This window comes from Haliotis cracherodii, unplaced genomic scaffold (assembly GCF_022045235.1).
Source record: "Haliotis cracherodii isolate W230 unplaced genomic scaffold, xgHalCrac1.p SCAF_34, whole genome shotgun sequence".
Classification (NCBI taxonomy): Eukaryota; Metazoa; Mollusca; class Gastropoda; order Lepetellida; family Haliotidae; genus Haliotis; species Haliotis cracherodii.
Window position 1 is genome coordinate 1,384,615 of NW_027266291.1, and position 25,288 is coordinate 1,409,902.

The 25,288-nt window shown below is 36.1% G+C and overlaps 1 protein-coding gene across 2 annotated transcripts in view; it reads right to left on the bottom strand.

The window, feature by feature from the left end:
- Positions 1 to 7,890: 7,890 nt before the first annotated feature.
- Positions 7,891 to 25,288, bottom strand: part of LOC139477709 (MAP kinase-activating death domain protein-like) — a 218,740-nt gene continuing 201,342 nt past the window's right edge. The window contains exon 32 of one of the 2 annotated variants that reach the window (XM_071260100.1): positions 7,891 to 19,740. In XM_071260100.1, coding sequence (XP_071116201.1) covers positions 19,663 to 19,740 — 78 coding nt within the window. In that variant the 3' untranslated portion in view covers positions 7,891 to 19,662. The remainder of the gene's footprint in view (positions 19,741 to 25,288) is intronic. The other variant, XM_071260099.1, reaches the window with a different exon arrangement.

Genomic DNA, 25,288 nt, shown 5'->3' on the forward strand with positions numbered 1-25,288 from the left:
TCATAAACTCAACTCAAATTCCTGAGTACTAATTGAAGGTCTTTTTCAGCACAACCCAAAAGAAGTACTAGAATCTGTACTTTACTAAGAAAGTGTTATCCCAAATATAACATTTCTTACATTTGACCACTTTCTAAATGGCATTGTGTATTCATAGCTTTCAGCCATGGGAGCCCTGCCAATTTACACTTGTCAGATGGGTACTCAAAGTACGTGATCTAGACTACCAGTTGTCGGACTTCCATTTTTGTGCAAGCCTCGGTGGCTGAGTGGGTTAGATCGCTGACTTAGTGTGCAGGCGATTAGGTTCCTCACTCTGGCAAGTGTGGGTTCGAATCCCGGACGGGACTCAACCCAAAAGGAAGTACTAGAATCTGTACTTTACTCAGAAAGTGTTATCCCAAATATATCATTTGACCACTTTCTAAATGTGATTGTGTATTCAAAACTTCCATTTATTATTAATGAAGACTAAACTGGCTTTATATCTGGCCGTTATATTGGGGATAACATTCGTTTGATATATATGTTATCGTATACTGAAAAGAAAAAATACCTGACTTACTTCTTTTGATTGATTTTGACATATTTTTGAAATTTTGGGGTTTTGGTGATGATTTAACTCTTTCAACACCGCAGGCCGGTTATCGGGCCAAGAAGCATCGAGTCCCCTGACACAGTAGGCCGGATATCCGGCCAAGCCGTAGTCACGTCAAAACAGTATATATTTTTATGGACCTACCTGTGACACATTCATTTATTAAATCTATCACATTTCACAATGTCTGAAATACGTATTCCATTTCAATTTATCATTTTTTATCGATAAATTAAAAAAATATTCACTATTTCCCGCGATGTTATTGAAAATAAAATTCTCGGACACACATTTCGACAACGGGTCCACATCGAACATGTCAAAGAGCAAAATAAAGACGTTTTAAACAAATCTTTAAATATATTATACAAAGTAATAAATGAAATCAACAAAAATATATCTAAAAGTAATCAAACTTACATCTAAGTTATAATGTCCATCTTTTCGTGCGATCGCGTGTAATGTAAGTCAAATGACATCTCGGCTTTCGACGCCTCGAATTCTCGGCTCGGACACGTTTAATGCAAAAATATATGCATGAAAAATCTTTGTCACAGCTCGTAACTTATAACGATACATTCACGAAGTTCCATATTTTTAATATATATCGTGATTTCCTGCTTAAAACGTACAGAATAACACGATTTAACAAAAGTCTTTCGCCAACTTGTGAAATTTATCAAACACGAGCTTGATATCACAGCTGTAATTTGATTGGCTACCTTAGGTCACGTGCTCAAAATAGAGCAATCACGAAACTTGTTGCAGATTTCAGCAAGAAAGCATCATTAGAAACCAATTTTAATCCAATGAAATCGCTTGTTATAACTACGGAAAAAACCAGGCGATGTTCCGAGCATGTAGATGAAGGAATAAGCTTTCCAGCGATGTGTCATATGCCATTCTTCGACGAACTTGCTTTTCATACAAAGCCTCGAAAACGGGGGTATTTCTTCATGTTACTGAGCGGACAGCCGCTGTTATCGGGAAATGGGTGATGATATAGATACTGTTTATAATTCTTTTAAAAATGATTTTCAATCACGTAAACAATGAAAATAAAACAGAAATAGGTAAGTGGATTTTATGAAATCTTATATTTGTCGAAAATAGTCAAGTTTCGCTTCCTTGGTCCCTAGTCTGGACGTTAACAACGTGTTAGCTTACATTTTTTATTTACAACAAACTTAAATAAGTTGTAAATGCATTATTTTAAATAATGTGAAAAACATAACTTTCATATTTATAAACCATAGGATCAGACCTTTCAAATAGTGTATAACATATAGTAGCAAATATATTTTGCAAGCAGATATTTCTTTGATAAATGTTGGCTTCATCTATCACACAAGAGTCTCTGGGAACTCGGTGTCCCAGCAGTAAACACTTCTGGTTGACTGGTGTTGAAAGAGTTAAGAAAATATATTTCTACTTTTTATGTTAATATTAAGAGTGCTATGTCTATAAATGGTAACATATCTTCTTGGTTTAATATTCAAAGAGGTTGCAGACAGGGTGACCAGTTGTCTCATTATATATTTATTTTATGAGCAGAAATATTGTCGAATTTGATTCGCTCTAATGCTAAAATCAAAGGTATTTTTATTGAAGACAAAGAATTTTTGATGTGTGAATATGCTGATGATACTGAATTACTTTGAGATGGTAGTCAGTCCTCTTTTGAAGCTAGTATTGAAACACTTAATTATTTTGCAAATATTTCTGGTCTGAAAATTAATTATGATAAATCTCAGGCAATTTGGACTGGTTCCAAAAGAGGTTGTAAAGATAAGTACATGGGGAATTGTCCAATAAGCTGAAACCCAGAGGTATTTAGAATTTTAGGTATTAAATTCTCAGTTGATTTAAAAGAAATGTCAGACTTAAATTTTAAAGACAAGTTGTATGAATTGAAAGTAATAATTCAGAAATGGATGAAAAGAATTTTTTTTATTACACCAATTGGCAGAATTGTAGTTATAAATCTCTACTTGTATCCAAGCTTACCTAGTTGTTATCATTGCCAGATCCCTCCAAAGAATTTCTTAAAACATTAAATGATATGCTCTCTAAGTTTCTGTGGAACGAAAAGACTGATAAAGTTAAAAGACTAAAAGTATCGCAACCTGTTGAACAGGGAGGGTTAGGTATGATTAATATATTTTTGTACACAAAATCTATTAAGATTACTTGGATAAGGCGATTATTACATGGAGATACCAAAAAGTGGAAAGACATCCACAAGGCTGCATTTCCTTTTGTTAATGAACTTGAAGAGTTTGGATCTCGTTTTATAGAAAAGAAGCTGTGTTTGTTTTATAATATATTTTGGAAAACTGTTATGAAGCTTTTGTAGATTTTGATAAAATTGTAACAGATACTTTCAGTAGTTTTTTAGCTGAACCTATTTTTTTCAATCGCAACATCAAAGTTAATAAATTACCAATATTCTTGAAAGATTGGGTTGAAAAAGGTATCACCCAAACAGCAGACATTGTAAATCATAATCATGAATTCATATCTTTTGAAGAATTCAAAGACATGTACAAGATAAAATCAACTTTGACTTTTTATGGTATTGTTTGTGGTATTAAGAGATATTTGACCAGTTTGAATTCGACTACTCTCCCTACTGACTGAAGAACATTGCTGTGCTATTAAAAAGATCTTCTCTAAAAGTACAGGCTCTAAATATATTGATAATATTCTTGTACTTGTTGATATGAAAACAAGAGGCCAGGAAAAGTGGGAGTCACAGTTTGGAAAATTGAATTGGAATATTATTTGTATTAAGGTGAGGTGAGGTGAAATGGGGTTTAACGTCGCTTCCAAGATTATTGCACTTATATAGCGACGTGCATGTACGTGTGTGTGTTTGTGTGGCTGCTTGTACTAGTCTGGACTGATGCCGATTTATAGTGCTAGCTCACTGAAATACCATGCCACAGTTTAACATGAATACCCCACTCTGACACAGTATACCGACTCCGAGCCGACCAGTCCTTGTTTTAGCCCCTTAATGCCGAGCGCCAGACATGGTAACAACAAGTACCATCTTTTAACGTCTTTTGGTATGACGAGGTCGGGGATCGAACCCCGGACTTTCCGCTCTCCAGGCGCACGCTTTACCACTAGACCACGGAGGCTGTCTATTTGTATTAAGCCTTCTAAAGCAACACAAGAGGTGAAATTGCGTTGGTTTCATAATCAAATCATACTTAGAATACTTGCAACTAATTCTTTGTTGTTTAAAATGAATATTTCTGATACCACTTCGGTGAAACCCACGAGCACGGGTATGGTGCTGACAAACCTAGAAACATAATCGGGGCGAACCGGAATTCGAACCCACAATCATGGGTTTCCGGCATGCCCAAGGGACACAACTCTGCACCTGCGAAATCACGGCGCCTTAGACGACTGGGCCACTGTCCTTTGAAATGCACACGTAGGAAGAACTCATTTCTTTGATAGTGGTAGAGGCAAATCTCAATGGACAGCGCTGCCGAGACGAGATCATAGGCCCTGTTGTTCTACCGTTTTTGCTTAGTCGTAGATTACCTTTCAACATGACAACGCCCGGCCTCATATTGCTCGACTTGTTCAGGATTCTCTTCAACAAAACAATGTGAATGTCATACCCTGGACGGCTCTCACCAACTGAGCATATGTGGGATCAGATGAATCGGCGCCTTCGACGTCAACCATGTGTTCCACAGACACTCCAGGAACTTCGAAACATACTCCAGCCGATATGGACAGATATCCCACAGGACTTTGTGCAAAGCCTGGTCCATTCCATGAGATGAAGATGTGTTGCTTGCATCACTATCAGAGGTGGACACACATACTATTGATTTGTAAATTGACATTTTTGCATGTTCATGTTTTTTGTGAAATCACACATTTTCTGAAGTCAGTATGGCAAATTAAACAATTTGAACACTTACTGGGGTCTTTTATCTGTTGCAAACCGAAATTGTTTCAGATTTGGTAAAAAACATAACTTTGCATTAAATGTTATTCAATGTTACAGGAACTTATGTTGTTCAGTATATTTTGCTTACTGATCTTAAAATTAACTGGTAAGGATATCTTGCACTGCAACTTCATTAGTAAACCAAATAAATGATTTAAACAAGTGTACTTACAAATGATATGCCTGTCTAAAACATAGACAAAAGGATCCATAAGCAGTGAGGGAGTAGGGATGAAAAGATTTTCCCCCGAAATGCCATAATTTGATAGAATGTCATCATGGATTTTTAGAATCAGAAATGATAGGGCGTGAAATTTTACCACACAAGAAAATGTGGTTATGTTGGTTTGTCTCTTCAGAAGCTGTCAAACATTTAACTAGTTTACTTTTCGGTGTTCACATGATCTCCATTGAGGACACTTGAAATCTGCATGCTTACGTTAAGTCTAGAATGTAGCTCATTTAGATTTTCTTCTGTATTAGCAATCATCTGATCTATCTTATCAGTTCTAACACCGATCACATTTGTTTTATGTTCAATATCAGAAGTCCAATAGCATGAGTTAGTAGTTGGACTTTTATCACTTGAGCTGGCTCAGTCTGTGAAAAGATGCTGGTAGGTAAGTTTGTCGGCAAGTTGTGAAAAAATACCTGTTCATGGCATGGTTGTGTTTCACCCTGGTGTTCTTCATAGTTTAGATGATTGAGTCTTGTATCTTGATGGTCGCAATGACTGTTTACATGGACTTTGACCTCTGATCAGTCAACTCGGCAGGTACTACAGTGATTAAATTCCCAATAGGAGGCAATATGGGTAAAAATCATGGACCATTAACGACAGCAAGACTTGTAATATAAATTTTATGTAGTCATATGGGACATATAGCAGCTTAATAGAGATAAACATTGAAAAAACATGAGAGATCTCTTGACAACAAGTCTCTACCCATCTAAAATTTTGCAAATCCCAAACACTCATTCGTCTTTATCAGAAAAATTATTTTTTTGTCAAACTATTGCCTGCCACAAAAATTACATTGACGCAATGTTTTTCTGACTCATAGTTTTAATTAAAAGAATATCTGGTTTTGCAGAATATCAAACTATCATTGGCAGGAAGTAAAATATCTCAATCAAGACTTAAATTTACTCTGGCATGATGTACATTTTTTAAATATACTGCTCACACAAAGTAGGGGATATTGAAAAGTTACGACGAAAAGCTTCAGAATTATGTTTAATTTTCATTGGGAAACAATAATAATGTGGGAATAAGGATGTAAAGAAACAGTTTTGAAAGTACTGACTTCGATCAAGCTGCAATTTCATTTTGTAGACACTGGAAAGTTCATGAGGGGTAGAAAGTTTCTTTAGGGGGAGAGGTCGGTGGACATCGCTGGCCATGGAGGGTTTCAATTTGGTGCCGCTGCAAATGGTTAAGGACGACATGCGCACGGTGAGCCCTGGCATTATCGTCCTGAAAGATGAAACCATGTCCGTGACGGTGTGCAAATGGCAGGACATGTGGCGTGATGATGTTGTCCCGATAGTAAACACCCGTAACTCTTCCTTGGCAGATGTGGAGATCGGTTCTGCCTGTCACCGTGATTCCACCCCACACTATAACAGAACCCCTCCCATAGCGATCATGTGGAATCATGGCAGCTGGCTGATGACGCTCACCAGGACGACGCCAGACACTATGACGGCCATCATTGAAGTCTAAAGAGAACCTCGACTGATCACTGAACATCACATGGGACCACCGGGCATTGCTCCAGCTCTGGTGACGACGACCCCACTCTCGCCGGACTTGTCTGTGACGGTTTGTTAGGGGTAATGTGATGTAAGGTCGCCTTGCTCGAAATTAAGCAGCATGGAGCCGGTTTCGTACCGCCTGTGTGGAGATGAGATTCCCAATGGCATGTCTGTGAACCTGCTGCAGCTGTGTCGCATTTAAACGTCAATCACGGAGGGCTCCAGTGATGATCCGCCAGTCATCACGTCTGGTCGTGCATTTTGGACGACCACTTCGGGGTCTGTCTTGAACCCTTCCAGTGGCAATGTAACGTGCCCACAACCGGCTGACTACTGACAGTGAGACATGCAGTTGTGCGGCTGTGTAGGCCTGCGTTCTTCCGGCCTGGACCATCCCAATTGCTCTCAATCTTTCGCCTTCTCGCAACCTTTGCATTGTGGAAAGCGGTGAAGTGATGGATGAACCTGGTCCAAGACCCATGTTAACACCCATTTTTGCACGTGAGGCACGTGGATTTTGTCATTTGCACATGTGACACAAGATGTGATTTCTCATCCCCACCCCCTGGTACGTTTGGGTGCAATTTTCCTGGATTCAAAGGCATCTGGTGGTCATTGTGAGGCATGCTCAGACGGACCTATGCTTTTCCTCAATCATACATACATTATTTGTAGGCCTCTATATTACTGTCTTTGTGCCACTGATTTTGATTTCAATATCCCCTACTTTTTGTGAGCAGTATATTAGGAATTACACAAAATCGCCATTTAACAGATCTTTGGGTGATAAACACCACAAAGCAAATTGAAACAATCAAACTAATTCTTTCAAATTGGAGAAAATAAAACCTTACCTTATTTGGCAAATATTATGGTAATTTAAACATTGGCATTACCAACATTGCTACACATGTTAGAACTTTTATTCTCTTAAAAAATATCTGCGTTGGAACACCTTCCCTTATATACAACCTATAGCCTTTCCTTGTATATAGATATTTTTCAACTTTAAGGCATGGAGCCCAAATTTTATTACATTCTGATCAATGGTTGGTTAAGAAGTTTTTGTTTTGAGTTTGGCTTGTATAATATTGATAATCGGATTCGAACAAAATGCAGTGGCGGGAACAAGCAAGTTTCAGTGGTTTCTCAAGATGATTAGGATGCAGGACTAAAGGTCGGGTGAGCTAAAACTTTGAAAATGTTAACATTTGTCAATGAATCATTTGACCTTGGAGGATGTCCTGGACTCACAATGGAGCCAATTTCTAAACAAGCAATCATATTTGATTAAGTGACCTGGCACCAAAGGAGAATAACAAGTCGATTGCACTCTCATGAAGGGAAGTAACAGAGGTTACTGGCATAAGAAGCAGAATCCCATCATGTTAATACGCAGCTTAAAGTTTCAGCTTGGAGGACCTTGTTGTTTTTGTCAAGAGATTTTTTTACAATTCCCTGCCCCCCGCAACATGTTGGACAATGCATCATACCCTTAACTGTTTTTGTCCTTAATTGGGAAGAATTGACAAGAAACATGTGTTAACTCAATCTTTTTATTTCGTATTTGTTAGCAAGACAGACAATGCCATCAATCACATTAAATCTGATTTGCAGAAATGAATGTTATACATCATACTAAACAAAAAACAAACTGTACAGAAAAGAAGGATGTTTTCATGTTTAAAAACCCTTAAAATTACAACTTAAGTTATCACAGGTACAAATCTATATGAAAAAGGGTTAAATAAATAAGGAAATCATAAAACTCAACACATTTGTTTAGTACATGATTATGTTATCGTGGCACATTTTCACGTTATTGCTAAGGATGGAATGGATTATGCAATACTTGACAACTACCAATAGTTGCTTGGTGTATTTTATACTTTTCGTGCATACCAGAACTCCTTTAGTGCAATATATTTTTCTCAGTAACCACCACCCTTAAGAACTACCGGTAAACATACTATGGGTATATCCCACTTGCTACATTATAATACTGGACATGTTTATGTATTGACTTACAAAGTTTGTTTGTTAGCCATATTAATGGCCATAGTAAACTACTCATGAGATTGCCATCCTTACCCGGCTTCATTTCAAAATCCTCATATCCCCTTGGTTCAGGCAACTATGTGGTCATTTATCATTACTCACCTCTTTTGCTGACTAAAACATAGTTTGTCTCAGACTAACACAGTTGATTTGAAAAATACAGCCACAAGGCTCTGAAGCTCACCTGAATTAAGAAGAAATAATGGTGGCCATGTTTAAAATTGGGACTGAAATCTGATAGCAGTTTCTAAGAGACCATAGATTGGACCATTCATATTCAGTTTCAAGTCCATAGGACTTGTATTTTCAGAGGAGATGTAAAAATCCAACACCATAAAAACATGCGTACGGGAAGGTTGATCAATCAAAATTCAACATACGGTATGCAAAAAAACATATAATATGTTACTTCACATACCACATACTTGACACATGTATAAATAGCTGAGGATTGAGTGAAAATAACAAAGTCTTAACACCATATTACCAAACATTTTGATACAAACATTTTTCATGTTTATTTTTCAACTTCTCTGAAAACTAATTTTAAGCATTTTCTTACAACTGGTTATAATTTATACTTAAATGGATGAAGTTGAATATTAACAGAGCAAGTAAACATTTATTATGATCAAATGATGGCAAGAACGTTTGACATATCTTCACTGTTTGCAGAAATGGACATTTTCTTCAATGTCATACACCAAAATAATGTAACATGACCTTAATCTTCAATAACAATAATAAAGCACAAGTTTAATTTCCATATAATGTGATTAAGAGACAACAGTGCATATAAGGCTACTTCTTAAGATCATTGTTTATCAAGTAGCTTATCACTTCTGATAAAGAAATCATGAAACATCAATTCATCTGAAATTGTCTGCAAATCAGCATGTTAGACAAGGCTGCATCATAGGCTGAAAAGCATGTATTGTTTCATTACAGAACATTTTCATGCAATAAAACAATTTATTTAATAAATTTTATTTGCACAACCAATCCACTAAGTGTCTGAGTTTGGAAGAGGTGAACCAAATATTTCTATTCATGTCAAAAAAGTTTTTACTCACATTCAATACAATAGTTATTAACAATTTCAATCAAATTAAAAATCAGCCCAAATAAATGCATTAAAATGAAGGAATTTCACTTTGTACAATAAAATAAGGATCCACAATGATTAGGAATATCAGAAAGACTACAAAGTTGTGATTTTTATGATTTGCAATTATCAACCATTGAAACACATCATGATTAGCAGTTGTTTCATTAGAAAGCATGTATGAATCATATCTTATACACACAGATGTTGATATATTTTAGTTTCTATGATCATTGCCTTTATGAAAAATTTACTAAAGCCTATTTTTTTATTTTTTTAAATCTTTTTTTTTTATTATTCCATTTCATGTATATTGTTACAAGTGAAGGTATTAACATGTATATATATGACAGTATTAACACAAGTTATAGTTTTCATAGGTGAGGACAGGCAGGTTGTGTAGGATATGTCGTCTTCTCAAACTGACAGGGAGATTATAAATATTTGATTACAAGAAATAGATGATTACTAATTAACAGGTAGTATGTTTCATCTGCTTCGTTAGATTATGAGATGTAAGTTTTGCCATTTCTGAGCATATTGGTTAAATTGATTATTTTTTTTAGCGATAAAACTTTCCAAACAAATTGTGTCTTTTAGTAGTGAAAGAAATTGCTTGAGAGATAAATCTTGTTGTTTTATGTTTGTTATGTAGATGAATCTTTTTGCTAATATAATAATATGATTTGTTAACACTAAAGCCTATTTAACTGGAGATTTCGTCAAGGAAGTTGTGTATTCATAGTATGTGACTGTCCTATACTACTTTTGCCACAAGCAAATTGCAAGATTATTTCAATAGAAGTGACCTTGGCCATCAAAGTCATCCAATCAAATGCCAGAATGATCACCTAGACATATACAGGGGTTGTAAACTCAAGTAGAGACAGCATGTGGAAGGCAAAATAATAGATTCAACACCATATTAGTGACTGTGCCATGAAAACCTTACTACATTGCAAATAAGGATGATTGATCTTAACAACATCACAAGAACATTTCAAAACAACATGTCCAGTAATTATGGGCCGGGGAAGAGGTTAGAGGGAAGGAAGGTGCTAATCTATTTAAAAGTTTCCAACATGAAAGTCTACCGGTACTCTGTTGAAGCAGAGACATGTGGAGCGAGTGAATGAGTGAATTTGGTTTTACACCGCTTTTAGCAATATTTCAGCAATATCACGGCAGGGGACACCAGAAATGGGCTTCACACATTGTACCCATGTCAGGAATTGAACCCGAGTCTTCGGCATGACAAGCAAATGCTATAACCACGAGGCTTCCAGACGGCCCCAGGGACATGAGGAGAATGTGATGTGAAAATAACATTTACATGTTCAGTAGATAGGAGCAGAAGCACTTTTATGTTCAGTGTTTAGTGATGGAAGGACGACAAAGACCTATGACAAAAACTCACAATGACGATGTCAAGGTGAGCGACAGAGATCATAAATTTCTTTTCAATATCTCTCACAATCTTTTGTTTACTATTAGTTTTGGCTAAATGAAATAAATGTGAAACAAAAAGCATAAATAAAGACTGAAACATCTACATCAACTATACAATATGAGTAACTGTTTTACAAACACCATGCTAACACTATCAAAGAGGAGGCATGACAAGACAAACACGTCCTGCCATGTGTAACACAGGGAAACTGTCTCACGCCTCCACAACTATGTACAAAATGCTACAGCTGTACAAACTCATTTTACAACTTACAGTCTCAACACTAAAAGACTATTGCATATTTGTTTATCTTGCATTAATGAGCCAGCTATGATTGAAACACTGTGCTATATAAATCAGTAGACACAAAGTTATATCAAAGATGAGATAACACTGGAGCAAACATTCTACAAACAGCTTTACTAAATCATCTTCCTCTGTGAGTGGGGAACAAGTACCTAACTTCAAACAGTAATTGAAACTTAAATTATTCTGCCTGGTCTGAAATCATCTACTTTTACAGCAAGTTCTGTAAGCACAATTGATTTCATTATAAGAGTCATTAAGGGAAATCAGTTTTCTGCATCATTATTGACGAAAGTCATAGACAAATATCTGAAAACAGCAATAAACATGTGCTCTGAAACTATTGGTAACAATACTGCTGTGTACATACCTTCTTCAACACTAACCACTATATCACAACAAATCCTATTCTTGAGAAGATCTGTAACTGTTTTCTGCAAGATAATAATTCTGTTTCACTGCTACTTATGTTAATTCATTATCACTGTATGATCACCTTACCCCAAACTTCGACAGCCAAACAAACATATCACCGATTGCACATCACATGCTAACTGGCAGACATCAGTGAGAATGTCAGTAAGGCAATGAATGACACATACAACTGTACATAGAAAAATTGGAGATACAGTATATATACAAATGCTTTATTGACCGATACAGATATTGTGCCCTTTTCAGGCTGACTAGAGAAAAGAATAGTGTATATTCTCAAAGAAAGTTAGCACAAAACATAATACCTGAAGCAGACATTCAGACATCATTTGCTTCAGAAAAGTTGTAATACATATTACTCCTCACTACAAAGTAGGAGTGTAGATCCATACTGACAAGGAGTAAGCAAATACTATCTCAAAACGTATCTGCTTGTTGAATACATCATGCTCCAATCTTGAAATAAAGATAGAAAGATTATGTAGAGATTTAACATATATGAACAGAAACTAATAGATATTTCAAGCACTTTGTAACTGAAGTGTAAACATATTTCACACCATACTACAAACCAGTCACAAACATTCCTGATTTAGGACACATTTCTGTATGCAGTCCAACGAAACTGAGGAATGCACAGAGATCTTTTTCACCAACCAGAAAATGTTAATTCTGAAGACTCTATTTTATATTTAATTTATGGAAAAGCTTACAAAAATTATATGAGGTATCAGATATTGATCCAAGATTGTTGGTTTAAAAACGCAAATAGAAGCATTCGTATGCTTCATATACAGAACATTAAATAGAACAGGAAAAGCACAAGAAGTCATCATTGCTAGAAATCCTAATAATTCTACCTCTATTATATCCCTGCCATAATGTTGTAATTTGGCTGTCATCATAAACTTTTGGCTTGTTTCTAGGACGATGTCGGTGGTGACGTAGAAGCCACTTGCTTTCTTTATCACTTTCTTCCAAGCGTCCACCATCTTGTTGAATGATGCCTCAGAGTGAGAGGAGTGAGTGAATATAGTTTTACACAACATTCCACTTATACCATGCCAGAGAACACCAGAAATGGACTTCACACATGGTACCCATGTGGGAAATTGATCCCGGATCTTTGGTGTAGCAAACTAATGCTTTAACCACTAGGCTGCACCATCGCCCTAAGAGAAAGAGGAACACATTGGACATCTCTTATCCAGTTTGCAAAGAGCATCTCTGCACTTCCAACAGGTCTCATGAGAGTACCCAGAGATTTGGTAACAACACATCACCAAACATACTTCTGTGACTAAGTCCAACTTAATCAAACAAGAGATTGTTAAGAATCAGGATGTTAATTGAAAAAAATAGAGTTAAACTATCAGTATGACAAACTCCGAAAATTTGATATTCTCAGAATTCTTTTTGAGATGTTTTCACAAATACACACAGGAAAGAAGTGAAGTTTTTCCCCCTTGCGCAAGCACAGATTAATGGTGAAGGAAAACTATTATCACCCCATCAAATGACAATGAAGACGGCTTCTGTTGAAAATCTAAAAGATACAGTGATGACAAGATGACAGCCAAACCACAAGATTATGACAATGATGTAATAGAGATATGGTATTTCCAGAAATTTATCTTTCCTGACTGATTCACCAAGGGTCACTCTTCAGACATGGAGATGGGAATGCAACACAGAGAGCCAATAGCTCAATGTCATGGGCAAGCCAAGACCCAGTTAGGAAGTCATAGCTCTAAGCATGTGCACAACTTAATGAGAGTCTACTGAAGGTATGTAACAAATTAAACTCATCAATGATCCACTATTGCTTTGTCCATACTCTCACTACTTGGCTTAACCCCCTTGATGCCGGAAGGACATATATGTCCATCCTCTTCAATCATCATTTTGAAAAATTAGGTTCATTGTAAATATCAGTATTGTTTACATTTCACTTAATCACCATTCATAGATTTCATATATGTTTGCTGTTTGTTTGTTGTTTAATGCTGCACTCAGCAATATTTCAGCTATATGACGACAGTCTGTAAATAATCGAGTCTGGACCAGACAATCCAATGAAATATCACAATTGTGATGACAGGTATGTGTGATTATCAAAATCATCAATGATCATTGTGAATAATTATTTCTCTGGGTTATAAAGGAGACATACATGATATTATATCCCTGAGATATCCAAGCAATATGTGTTTTCAGAAATGAAATTGCATATGATACTGAACAGTTTGTTTATTTTCGTTTAACGCTGCACTCAGCAATATTCCAGCTTTATGACTGCAGTCTGTAAATAACTGAGTCTGCACCTGAAAGTAGGTCACAGTGATCTACTTGTAATATCAAAAGATTGTCATCACTTGTCGCACATAAGTATTACCGGTAAAACAATATAATATAACTACACTCTATGTTGTCAAAGAATGCCCTTGACCTTTCACGACTGGTCAATGTGTCAACTAAAACGTTCCAAGGATCATAACGGAGGAAAATATGCCATGAGATCGGGTGGTCAGGCTTGCTGACTTCGTTGAAGCATGTCATTGTATCCCCATAATGGCATTGTGTGAATCGATGCTCAGGATATCAATCAATGGATTGTTTGGTCCAGACACCAGATTATTCACAGACCAACGTCATATAGCTGGACTATTGCTGAGTGTGGCATTACACAACAAACAAACAAGCATGACATCCCTTGGACGTTGTGCTTCGATGATTTCAAAAACAAAGTGCTGCAGTGGTGGTCAAGTTCAGACAAAACCTAAAATCACACAGATTAACATGGGGCTGCTACCAAAACAGGGGGTTGGTTCAGTGCACAAAGCAAGCAGAACTACCTTACAAATAGATCCTCGAAGGTCCAGGGTAGAATAGCTCTTCATTAACTCATGCTTGCCGAAAAAGGCGACAATGCTTGTTGTAATGCTTAACGGGATCTGGTGGACAGGCTTGCTGACTTGTTGATGCATGTCATCATATCCCAATTGCGTGGATTGATGTTCATGTCAATCACTGGATAGTCTGGTCCAGACTCAATTATTTACAGCCTGCCATCATATAGATAGAATATTGCTGAGTGCAGCGTTACAAAATAAAAAACAAAACAAAACCTCACAAATGATCATTCCAGTGACCCTGAACTTGTATGAAGCTAAAGGTAGCTCAAACATGACTTCCATGTTTAGCCCTAAGACTGATAAGTACCAAATTTCAGCCTTCAGTGAACACTAATTATTTTATCATGCACATGATACAGCTTTGCATGTGTAACCTTGAGAGTGAATTTGACCTTCAATATCAGTTTTTTAAGAACATTCCCTAGGGCTATCCAACATGCCGAAAGTCCAATTGTTATCCCTTCCTAAAAGAAGCATTCAGACTGTGTCACAACTAAATGCACAAAAGTTAGAAATACCTGCAGGAAATGGCATTTTAGAGAAAAAAGGCAAACATACTATATGAACAGCATTTACTGTGACTTTGACCATGTGCAATAATTGTATTTACTGATCTTGGCTCTGACCCTATTTCAGCCTTTGAAATTCATGCTAGTCCACCAGCCCGAGACTACTAAATTGTGTTGAGGACAAATACAAAGATGAAAGTCCTCATTGACCAGAACCCGCTCTTAATGCTTCAATTCTGCTTCAAACTGGAACTGAATAAAACTGAATAAACATTGACCTCTTTTCAAGCAGGACTAACTACCGTATTTTCTTGAGTATAGTGCACACTTTTTAAAAAAAAAACACAGCTGTGTAGAAGGGGTTGCGCATTGTACACAAAATAATGAGTTTTGATGGGTTTTTTCCCCATGGAAAGATTTTACCGTGAGCATGTAACACCAGAAATACCATGTCAACAAATCCATACTGAAGTACGCCTGGATGTAAAACAATGCCTAGCAGAACAAAAAATACAATTTAAACGATAAATAAACATGTCTGGTGATTTTTTATCTCAAATTTCTAATTTGTACTGACCAAGTTTCGCTGAAGGGGTAGATCTACGGTGTAATTTTTTTCTGCGCTTGACATTCCAATTTTTTTTTTCAAAATACTAAATCCGCTAGAGGGGGGTGCGCACTATACTCAAGAAAATATGGTACAAACTCTGAGGACTACTGAAATGAGATTAACAATAGTGCACTGGACTCGTATTAAAAAAAGATGACTTCCTGTCTGCATGACGACAAGAATTAAGTTGACAATTTGAGTTACGTGGCAAACTTTGTTCATGCCATGAATCTTGAGGCTAACCATGACCATCACAGAGCAATGTTTATATAAAGGAGATATACATGATAGGATAACTTTGAGATGTCCCTGCACCATGATCATTGCCCCAAACCAAGGTGTCATAGCAGTACTGGTCAAATTCTGACTGTACCTTTAAGCACTTCCACGTACATTTGTCGGCTTAATTACTCATATATAATAATGTCTTTACCAATATCACCTATCAAAACCATCTTGGATCAGAGAGATGCTCATGTTCACATATTAGATAAATATATACATCAAAACATATGCTTTCTTAAAACTTTAAAACAATTCAACATTTCATAAATAAAGCAGGTTAAAAAGTGTTCATCATACCTCCATGTGAGAATGACGAAATATGATTGGTTCATGTGACCTTGAAAAAATATGTTGTATCTCGCCTTGGAGGGGAATAAATCCCTTTTTCTACGTCCAGGCAAGTCAGGATGCAGAGGCAGAAAAAATCCTTTATACCCTGCTTCAAAGCAAAAGGCACGCTTTTTCTGAGTCAATGAAAGTCACGTGCCATAGCACAAGCTAACTTCCGCACAATTGAACAGCTGTTTTCTATAAATTTTGAATTTGTTTCAATTATTTACAATGCAATATTTAGACATGACGGTAAGATAAATTCATTGTAGCAGGATCACAAGGCGTACATGGGGTTTTATGCTTTTTACGCGGTTTGTGGTATAAAACCTAACATGGGATGCATGAACCCCATGTTTCCATCGTGATCCTGCTGCAACTTATATTATATCTTACCTAATTATTGGTAGGTATTAATAAATTTGATGCAACATCATCAATAGTAGTTCCTAACTGTTATACTTTATCTTCACAAGAGAACCAAAGAAGCTTTCCACAGTTTGCCAACAATATCACAATAGCAAAAACTGATGGTAATTCATAACCATAAAAGGACAAATCTAACAACCGTAAACTTTTTCATCACTGGAATTACATAATTTTGAAACTTATTACATGAACGAGTTATCTCAATGCCGAGTATTCTGCTAATATTTAAACATGAAACACATTATCTTCTCAATATCAACAAAGGATGTAATTGGCACAGAGTATTTGTACAATCCTTTTTTAACAGTCCTGACAATTTGCTGAAATCTGTGTGGTACATTTACTGTAAATATACCATTTTAGTATTACAAAGATATGAACAAGTATCCAACATATCATGCCAACCACCTGATACTATTTACTGATACTCAGCTTTTCTCAATGATACATGTGGCAATCAAACATTTGGTGTAGAAGGCCAACAAGGCTATTGTAAAGAGGCAAGCACTAGCAAACAAAACCCCTATACTTGGACTATCAGCTTACTGGAATTCAAAGTATTATATTTTTTTCAGTGTTTTAGCTAGCTTGGACTTGACACATGACTCTGTAACTCACTTGACTTGTAAAGAAATAATGGTGGCCTTGTTTGGAATTCTGTGTCCAGTTTTAATAGACTCTTTAGCTGGGATCAAAATTTGCCAAAAATCATATCATATTGTTATTTTTCATGCCACATACACTAATCAAATTTCATAATAATACATGCAGTTGTTGCTGAGTAATAGGCAAAATGACATTTTCAAAGAGTTGTTTGCTGTGAGGATACCCCTTTTTCTTATTCTTTATCTCTTGGGACAATCTATTATTTATTATCATTTGCTCATCATATCTTAGAGTTGAAAATGTACTAAGTATTATGTCTGCTTCTTATCTTCGAAAACTGATGACATCTACAATTCTTCCTTAGACTGCATGACCTAACATGCCACAAAAAGAGGATCCAAAGAAACATCACCTGGCATGAACAAGTGGAAAACTCTATGGAATGTAGACCCACACATAATTGAAAGGCTACAGACCTCATTACACTAGCCTCTTTCAACAATACATATATCACATTACCATTTCTCTATCAAACAGATTAATGCTACTTTATATCTCAATGATACCAACCAGCAGAATATTTATACTCTTACATAAGGATATACATGCACTGGACCCTGTTTTCATTCACTGTTAAAGCCAAACACACATTGTAAAATGCATTTTTTCAAGGACAATATTTAATTTTACAAAACATTCAGCTCTTGACATAACTGAACAACTTTATGTCATTATACAGCAGAGAAATGGTTTACATCCATTTGCAGAAAAAACACTTTCATACAGATTCGATAAAAAATGGTAAGTAACAGTGAAGAAGTTATTTACACTAGGAAGCAGAAATGCTAGTCTATGTAAATACAGGAAATATCAACTAACAGATACTACAGAGCAAAAATTACATGCAAGTTGCAAGAAACAATGAAGTTGTCCACTGAAGGGTTTCTCTGTAGACTTGCGTCTAATACTGTGTTGATACGTGAAGACAAAATTCAAATCCAGCAGGCTGATTCCATGGCTGACTCAGTTAAATTCCAAACTGAAACTGTACCAAGCTACACTATGCAGTCAGTCAGTCCACTTATGGAAGTGACGGGATTGTACCAATGGCTGTACACACAGAGGCCAGTAAATCAGAATCATGTAACACATTTTGTAAATGCATTGCAATCATTGAGTGTAGCTGTTGTTAGTTCCCAAAAGACACAAACAGTTGATTATGTTAGGTCTGAATTCCTCTCTCTTCACCTGAACAGACAAATCTAATTACATCTGAAGTGTTTTCAACTGATTTTTGAAAACATGACCAAAAAGACCCTCATTATCATTAACTTAATGTACTTTCATAAATCGAGAGCCCAAATATTGCTTTAGTGTAAATATAAAAAAAACTTCATATGAAAGAGGGTAAGTTCTGCATAAAAGAGCACAAAAACATAATTTGACATGCTAGATAATCTATATTTGAAAGGTTACAATTTATTAGATGAAATAGTTCCATTCTAAAGATAGTTAATTCTGAGTGAATCTTTGATTATACCATGGACCAATATAACCGGTTATACAAGTCCGTGATTATACAGGCAATAGCAGAACAGAGAACAAACTGATCACCAGTCACGACTTAAACACAAACAAAATACCTCCAGATTTGACGACAAATTCTAACATGAAGGACAATTTGACAGATTACAAATTATTTGTATAAGTATATATATATATATATATATAATATATATTTATATGTAAGTAAAAAATAAATATTTTAGCACTTTACGAGGCACAAGAATATATTTATACATTAACAATCTGAGCAGTTTTTATTTTCAAGCTGTCAACGATCAGAGATCTAAAAGATAATATCATCAAGCTACTGGGTTTCCACTGGACTTTGAACAAAATGAAGTATGCATACTGTTTCCATGATGAAGGATGAATTTGATTGATGAACATATATGATTCTGACCATGAAGGAATATTCAAAGGAAATTTCTATTTACTCTGGCTTGGAAGACGATACTTCCAAACAATCGGACATGCAACTGTTGCAGAATCAATGCAGAATATAAAAAAAAAATAGCTTTAAGCACCAATGAATAGAATACATTTTTGAGTAATAAACAGAGGCTCTCAGTTATACTGTGGAATGAAAGAGAACTTGTATGGTGGAACAGATGATAAGCTCTATGTCATGTCAACTGCCCAGACTATCTGTTCTGACGGCGGGAGGGACAAAATGGAAGAATGTATCGTCAGGAAGAAGGCTAGAATCATCAAATGGTGACTGTGTCAAGATTGTTTTCTCTGTTCTAAACCTGCCGCAACATAAGAAAACAAACAGAGGACTGCATAGCACATTTGGTCAGCCTGAAACAGAAAGAAATCATAATTATGACATTATCTTTCAGGATTATTGATATCTCAAAAAGCAAAAGACTTAATTCTGGTTTCTGTACTGTTGAGACCATAATCAGAGAATATACACGTGCTTGAAGCCAACTTATATATTTTGTTCACTTAAATAATGATCACGATAAGCCAAAAATAAACGACAAATCCCTACTGTACAATAGTCTGTACATATATATCAAAAGGTTTTCCAATTAGAAATTTAAGGATTATTTTTTCTTTTGATTCAAGTCACTAATTTCAAAAGTCAGAGAAGCTTGAAGACAGGAAACCTCACCAGATATGTACATTCTAATGTTAGTAGAACTGTCACATAATTGTAACATGTACATCAGTTAGTCAAGCATATAACATTTATACATCAGTTATATACTGTTTTGTTAAGGAAACTCCATACCATCTACATGTATTTGAACTATATTGATACTTCTGCATCATGCTATTCCTTTCAGCAAAGCACAATACCGTTTCCAAATCCATACGCCTGCACTGTATCATATTTATGTTTCTGAAATGTTACTTTTTTGTCACAAAATCTTTGATGCATTGTTTTCATAAACAAATATACATCATTATCTGTGATTTGAAATTAAACCTTATACAAAGATGTGTCATTTTGTAATTCATATACCTACTGGTGAATTACCTCATTGTTATATTTGTAATGAATTCTTCAGTCTTTCAAGGTATAGTTTTCACATTGGTAAAGTTTGCTATCTATCAATCATACATAAATTAGAAGTATTTAGGAAAATTAAATTGAAGAAAAATGAACAAGACAAACGAGAGAGACATACTAGTACAATTGACAAACAGTGACATACTAGACATAGTTACTGGAAGCTGGCAGATAAAAAAGCTTGGACTTCAGTAAACACGGCACAAACACAAGTGACACAATCAAGCAAATGTCTGTGAAAGTACCATACTATACTCTGGAATCACTACACTTGCATTGCCTGTCAACTACACTCACTGTGAGGTTCAATGGTTACTGAGCATGAACTACAGGATTTGTTTTAACAATTGCCTACTGCTATAAAATGTTAATAAATAAGCATACACTACTTGTCTGAACCTGAAAGGAATTAGTCTTGTCAATGAACCAAATTATTTTGCAAAGTAACCACTACTATTTGCTGTAAGAATCAGAAACAAAGTAATATGAGGTACTGTATGCTAATACCCTTTCATGTGATATACTCATGATAATAGCAATGAATTCCTCAACTCGCCCCACTATGGCCTCTTCCAACATGGAATACCCCTTTACTTGAACCAGCTCACGGGTTACCTCCTTAACCTTTGTCTTGTGTTCAATATTCAAGTTCCAATTATATGGATGAAAATCTTTATTCTCACCATCATTCTGCTTGAAACAAAAAAAACATACTCTCTTTAAGAGCAGTTAGGCATTGAAGCCGAAACGGCTTGCATGTAACAGCACACAGGGAACTTGCAACTCTCTGTGGTTGAGCTTGTCAGGATGGCTGTTCCTAACGGAAGGATCTGTGCCTTGACTGTCAAAGATCACATGGCCACAAAAGCAAGCTCTGGAATTTCTAAATTTGGTTGGGGTCACACATAAAACTTAAGGGGGATAGAGCGAGTGAGATGGGCTTAACACTGCCTTTAACAGTATTTTAGTTATACCACAGCATTAGAGGGATAGAGAACTGACATGAATAACAACTTTGTGGGCACATGCGGTCTCCAGGTCTCAAGGGAGGCTGAAGAAGACTGTATGCTTTATTAAAGAATTCTGGCGCTGTGACAGGTTGAAATAGAACAGACCATCTCAGAGGCTCAGAAATCTGATTGCGTACTTGTTATAGGAGAACAGGGAAGCTCCAATATTCCCCATGAAAGGAATGTAGGACATGCTAGACTCTTGCCGTGAACCAGTTATATATATGTACATGCTGATATTTATCATCTGCTTATTCACTGTTTCCAAATACTACAATTTGCTCATTGACATGTGCATTCTGGATGAAAGAGATTTGACCAGTTGATAGAAATCATTATCAATGGAAGGAGACAGAGGAAAAGGACAGTCATGTGTCTTGTACATGTACCTGTTAAGAGTGAGGAGTAATCTGTCATTCACTGATTAGAATTCTTCAGGGAACCATTTCACAATGAAGGAAGGAAATGGTAAACTTTCCATTGTACAGACTGGTTCAACAATCCCCATGCACTGTATCAGCTGAGGTGCAGGATCATTTGTAATAAATGGCTATAAATCCAGTGAATCCAGTAAATCTTTGTATGTGTAAGCCATGATCAGGTAGGGGTGTTCTGCTCCTATTTGCCTGCTTGAGGCTCGGCTGGCACGTGCTGTGTGCCGAATAACGATGACTGCTAGATCAGTCGTCAGAGGTGACATACGTAATGGTGGCTTAAGGTCCACGCTTCCTAGACACAGCAGCAGCATGGGATCACACAGCATGCCTCAAACTATCAAGTCAGTAGGCCTTGGGAACTTTCCACTTTGCTGACAATTCTGTGGTGCATGAGCCTTGTCCTGAGATGCATAAGCTTAGGGTCAGACATGGACTTCAGCCTCCACTCTGATGGCATATCTTTTGTCACGTGAACTGGAGTGCTGGTCTTCTGTGGGTAAGAGGATCATAGATCCATTACCCCCATGGGTAGATAAGCCTTCATAATCTGTATCATTGGAATGAGACCTTGTAGTATCTTCCCTAGAGCAACCTTATAAAGCTCCAAGATATAACGTGTGTCAAGTTAATGGTAATGGCCATTTAAAGAATTGACACATAAGTTAAAGGAGACAGGACAGATCAGGTGAGACTCAGTGGGTTTGGTTATAAATTGCTCAATAATATAGGCTGGGTCTCCGTCAAAACAACAAAAAATACTCATGTTGAAAGATGAACCTGGAGCATTTATGATCACAAGTCAGGAGCCTTCGAATCCAGTGTACTGAAACCTTTGTCAATCCCAGTTCATTCCTCACCACATTCTCAGTCATGAGAGATGCCTACTGCATTGGCTATGTGGCATGTGGTGATCATCAATAATCATTTCATGCATTTTATCAACACTTTCCTCAGTGGGGGCTGTTGATCACTTCCAGGTGCAGGACCATCTTCAAGGCTCTCTCTTCCCCTCTTCAACTCCACTGCCTATCACTTAACAGTGTCAAAGGAAAGAGCATCATCATGTAAAGTTGACACCATGTTCACATAGATGGCTATTGGAGACACTTGATAACAGTGAGATTTTGTCCATTTTCATCAACAACTTATACCTAGTTAAATATGCTGCAGGCCTGTGTATTTGGTTCAAATGCAGCCTGTAAGCAAGTAAATAATTGTACTAAAAACGCGTAAACTATCCATCCTTTGTTGTTTGGCTCAGAACTTTTCAGCCACCCCTTGTATTTCAGTCATATCACAGTGTGTCAGCTTGATGCAGGAAGAAAGACTGAAGCTGAATGGAACAGTCCATGTCTACTCAAGACCGAGATAATATCTCCAACTTGTTAATCAAGCTTTGACTTTGGCCATTGGTCTTACAGTATAATAGACCTTTTGAATTGAAGGTCTTTGCTGTGCCATTTAACATTAAGGTGTGAGTTCCTGAATCTACCACACTTTCCACAAATTGTCTCCATACACCTTAAATCAAAACTACTTTTTATTACTATTGTGTATGTGATGGCACAGTATTGTCTGCAAGCCTGAACATGGTCATTGAGGAATGACCATTCTGCAAAGAATTGATGTCAGGAAAACAGAAAACCTACATCACAACAGAAGACTGCATGAAGCTCGGGGACAGAATATCACGGAAATATGGAGGCGTTCAGCAAGGTCACATGCAACCTGATCAAACTCAGCATGTCAGTTCCTGATGTAACATGTGTCACCTTAAATGATAGATATAATAGAAAGGATTAATAAATAATTGGTTAATCAGAGAGCCTTAAAACTTGGCAGCATTCATCCAAATGAGATCATGAACAACTGTTTTTCTTGGTTGTGTGTCAAGATAGTGATGTGGCAGCTATATTAGATTCAAGATTTTTAGAGTGCATTTGTCGTTTTTTAGGGTAAGTGGAAAGTTTGAAAGTACCTCAAGTGATAGTATCTCTTCTCTGAATCTACCAGTTGAGATACCTTTAAACTTTCCACAAGTTGTCTACACATAACCTATTTAAAAAAAATCTTTAACATTTCTGAAAATGTCTTTTTGTGGTTACAATATTGGATTTGACTTTTGCTCTGATTTCCCCCCATAAATGTTTTACGAAATAATTTTGTGGCAACTGTTACTCAAGAATCAGTTGTCCAATACTTTCTAATGGAGTCATAGGTCTAAGGGAAAAGGGCAGAACATTAAATAATCTTTCATATCTGTCAAACTTGCAAGTATCTGCATCATCAGATCTTTATGTTCTTTGATTTGGGTCATATGTCAAACAGCTTGAAAGCCATATTTAATTCAATTTTATTTTTTTCCAGAATGCAATGTCTTCATGTTTTTGATTTTTTACTCTCTTGAACCACCAGTTATAAAGTTTCGATACTTAAACATATTCCACTTCCCTCTTAAATATATTCATAAAATCACAAAACATGTCATATACCTCATTATACCACCCAAAAAGTTAATGCTACAGATATTGAGTACATTCTGATAGATGACTGAAACAAATGATTTCCTCTATTCTTTGATGTTTTGCAGGATGTATTAATGATGTAATGCCAAGTGAGACAAAGATATGAAGGATTTTGGTTCAATGTATTTGTTTTCTGTATAACCAAACGTGGGAGCATGCGAATCAACCTCAATATAAGGCAACCTAGTTAATCCAACAAAAAGAAATATCGAATGGAGCCCCAAATTAATTCTTCAAGTTGTATTTTTCTGTTGTTTCAGTGTGTAGTATATACACTCAGTTTCAGTGTATAAAATTAAGTCTATTTCTATGAACATGTGAAATGTTTAATAATTTTATTCAAGTTCTAAGCAACAAGAAATCAATAATAGATTATGATTTTCATATTTATATATGGAAAAAAAGTGTTTATTTTCTGTTGTAAGAAACAAATCCTATAAAACTAAGTAATTTTTATGAACATATAAAACATAAACATGTATGTAACAAAATATGTTCACAAGATTCATTCCATTTTTTGGTAAGAGGCAGAGGAATGGGGTGAATTCATCAAGAGTGCAAATAGGACGTGCAACAAATGGGACATCACTATTGGACTGAGATGAGCTAAGTGAAGTATGACTGAGGGCCAAGTTTTGCTTGTGTTTATATCTCAGGCAGTTTAATTACTAGTTTGGGATCGAAATTTGGGGATCAATTAATTTGTAAACATCCTTGGAAGATACAAGGAACCACCACTTATAATGATTATAATGGATAGTTTTCTTCAATATTGCATAACAGCAAGGGATGCAACTACTGCTTAATTCTCACTAATTCAGACTGTTTAAACAAAACAATAATTTCAGTAACAGT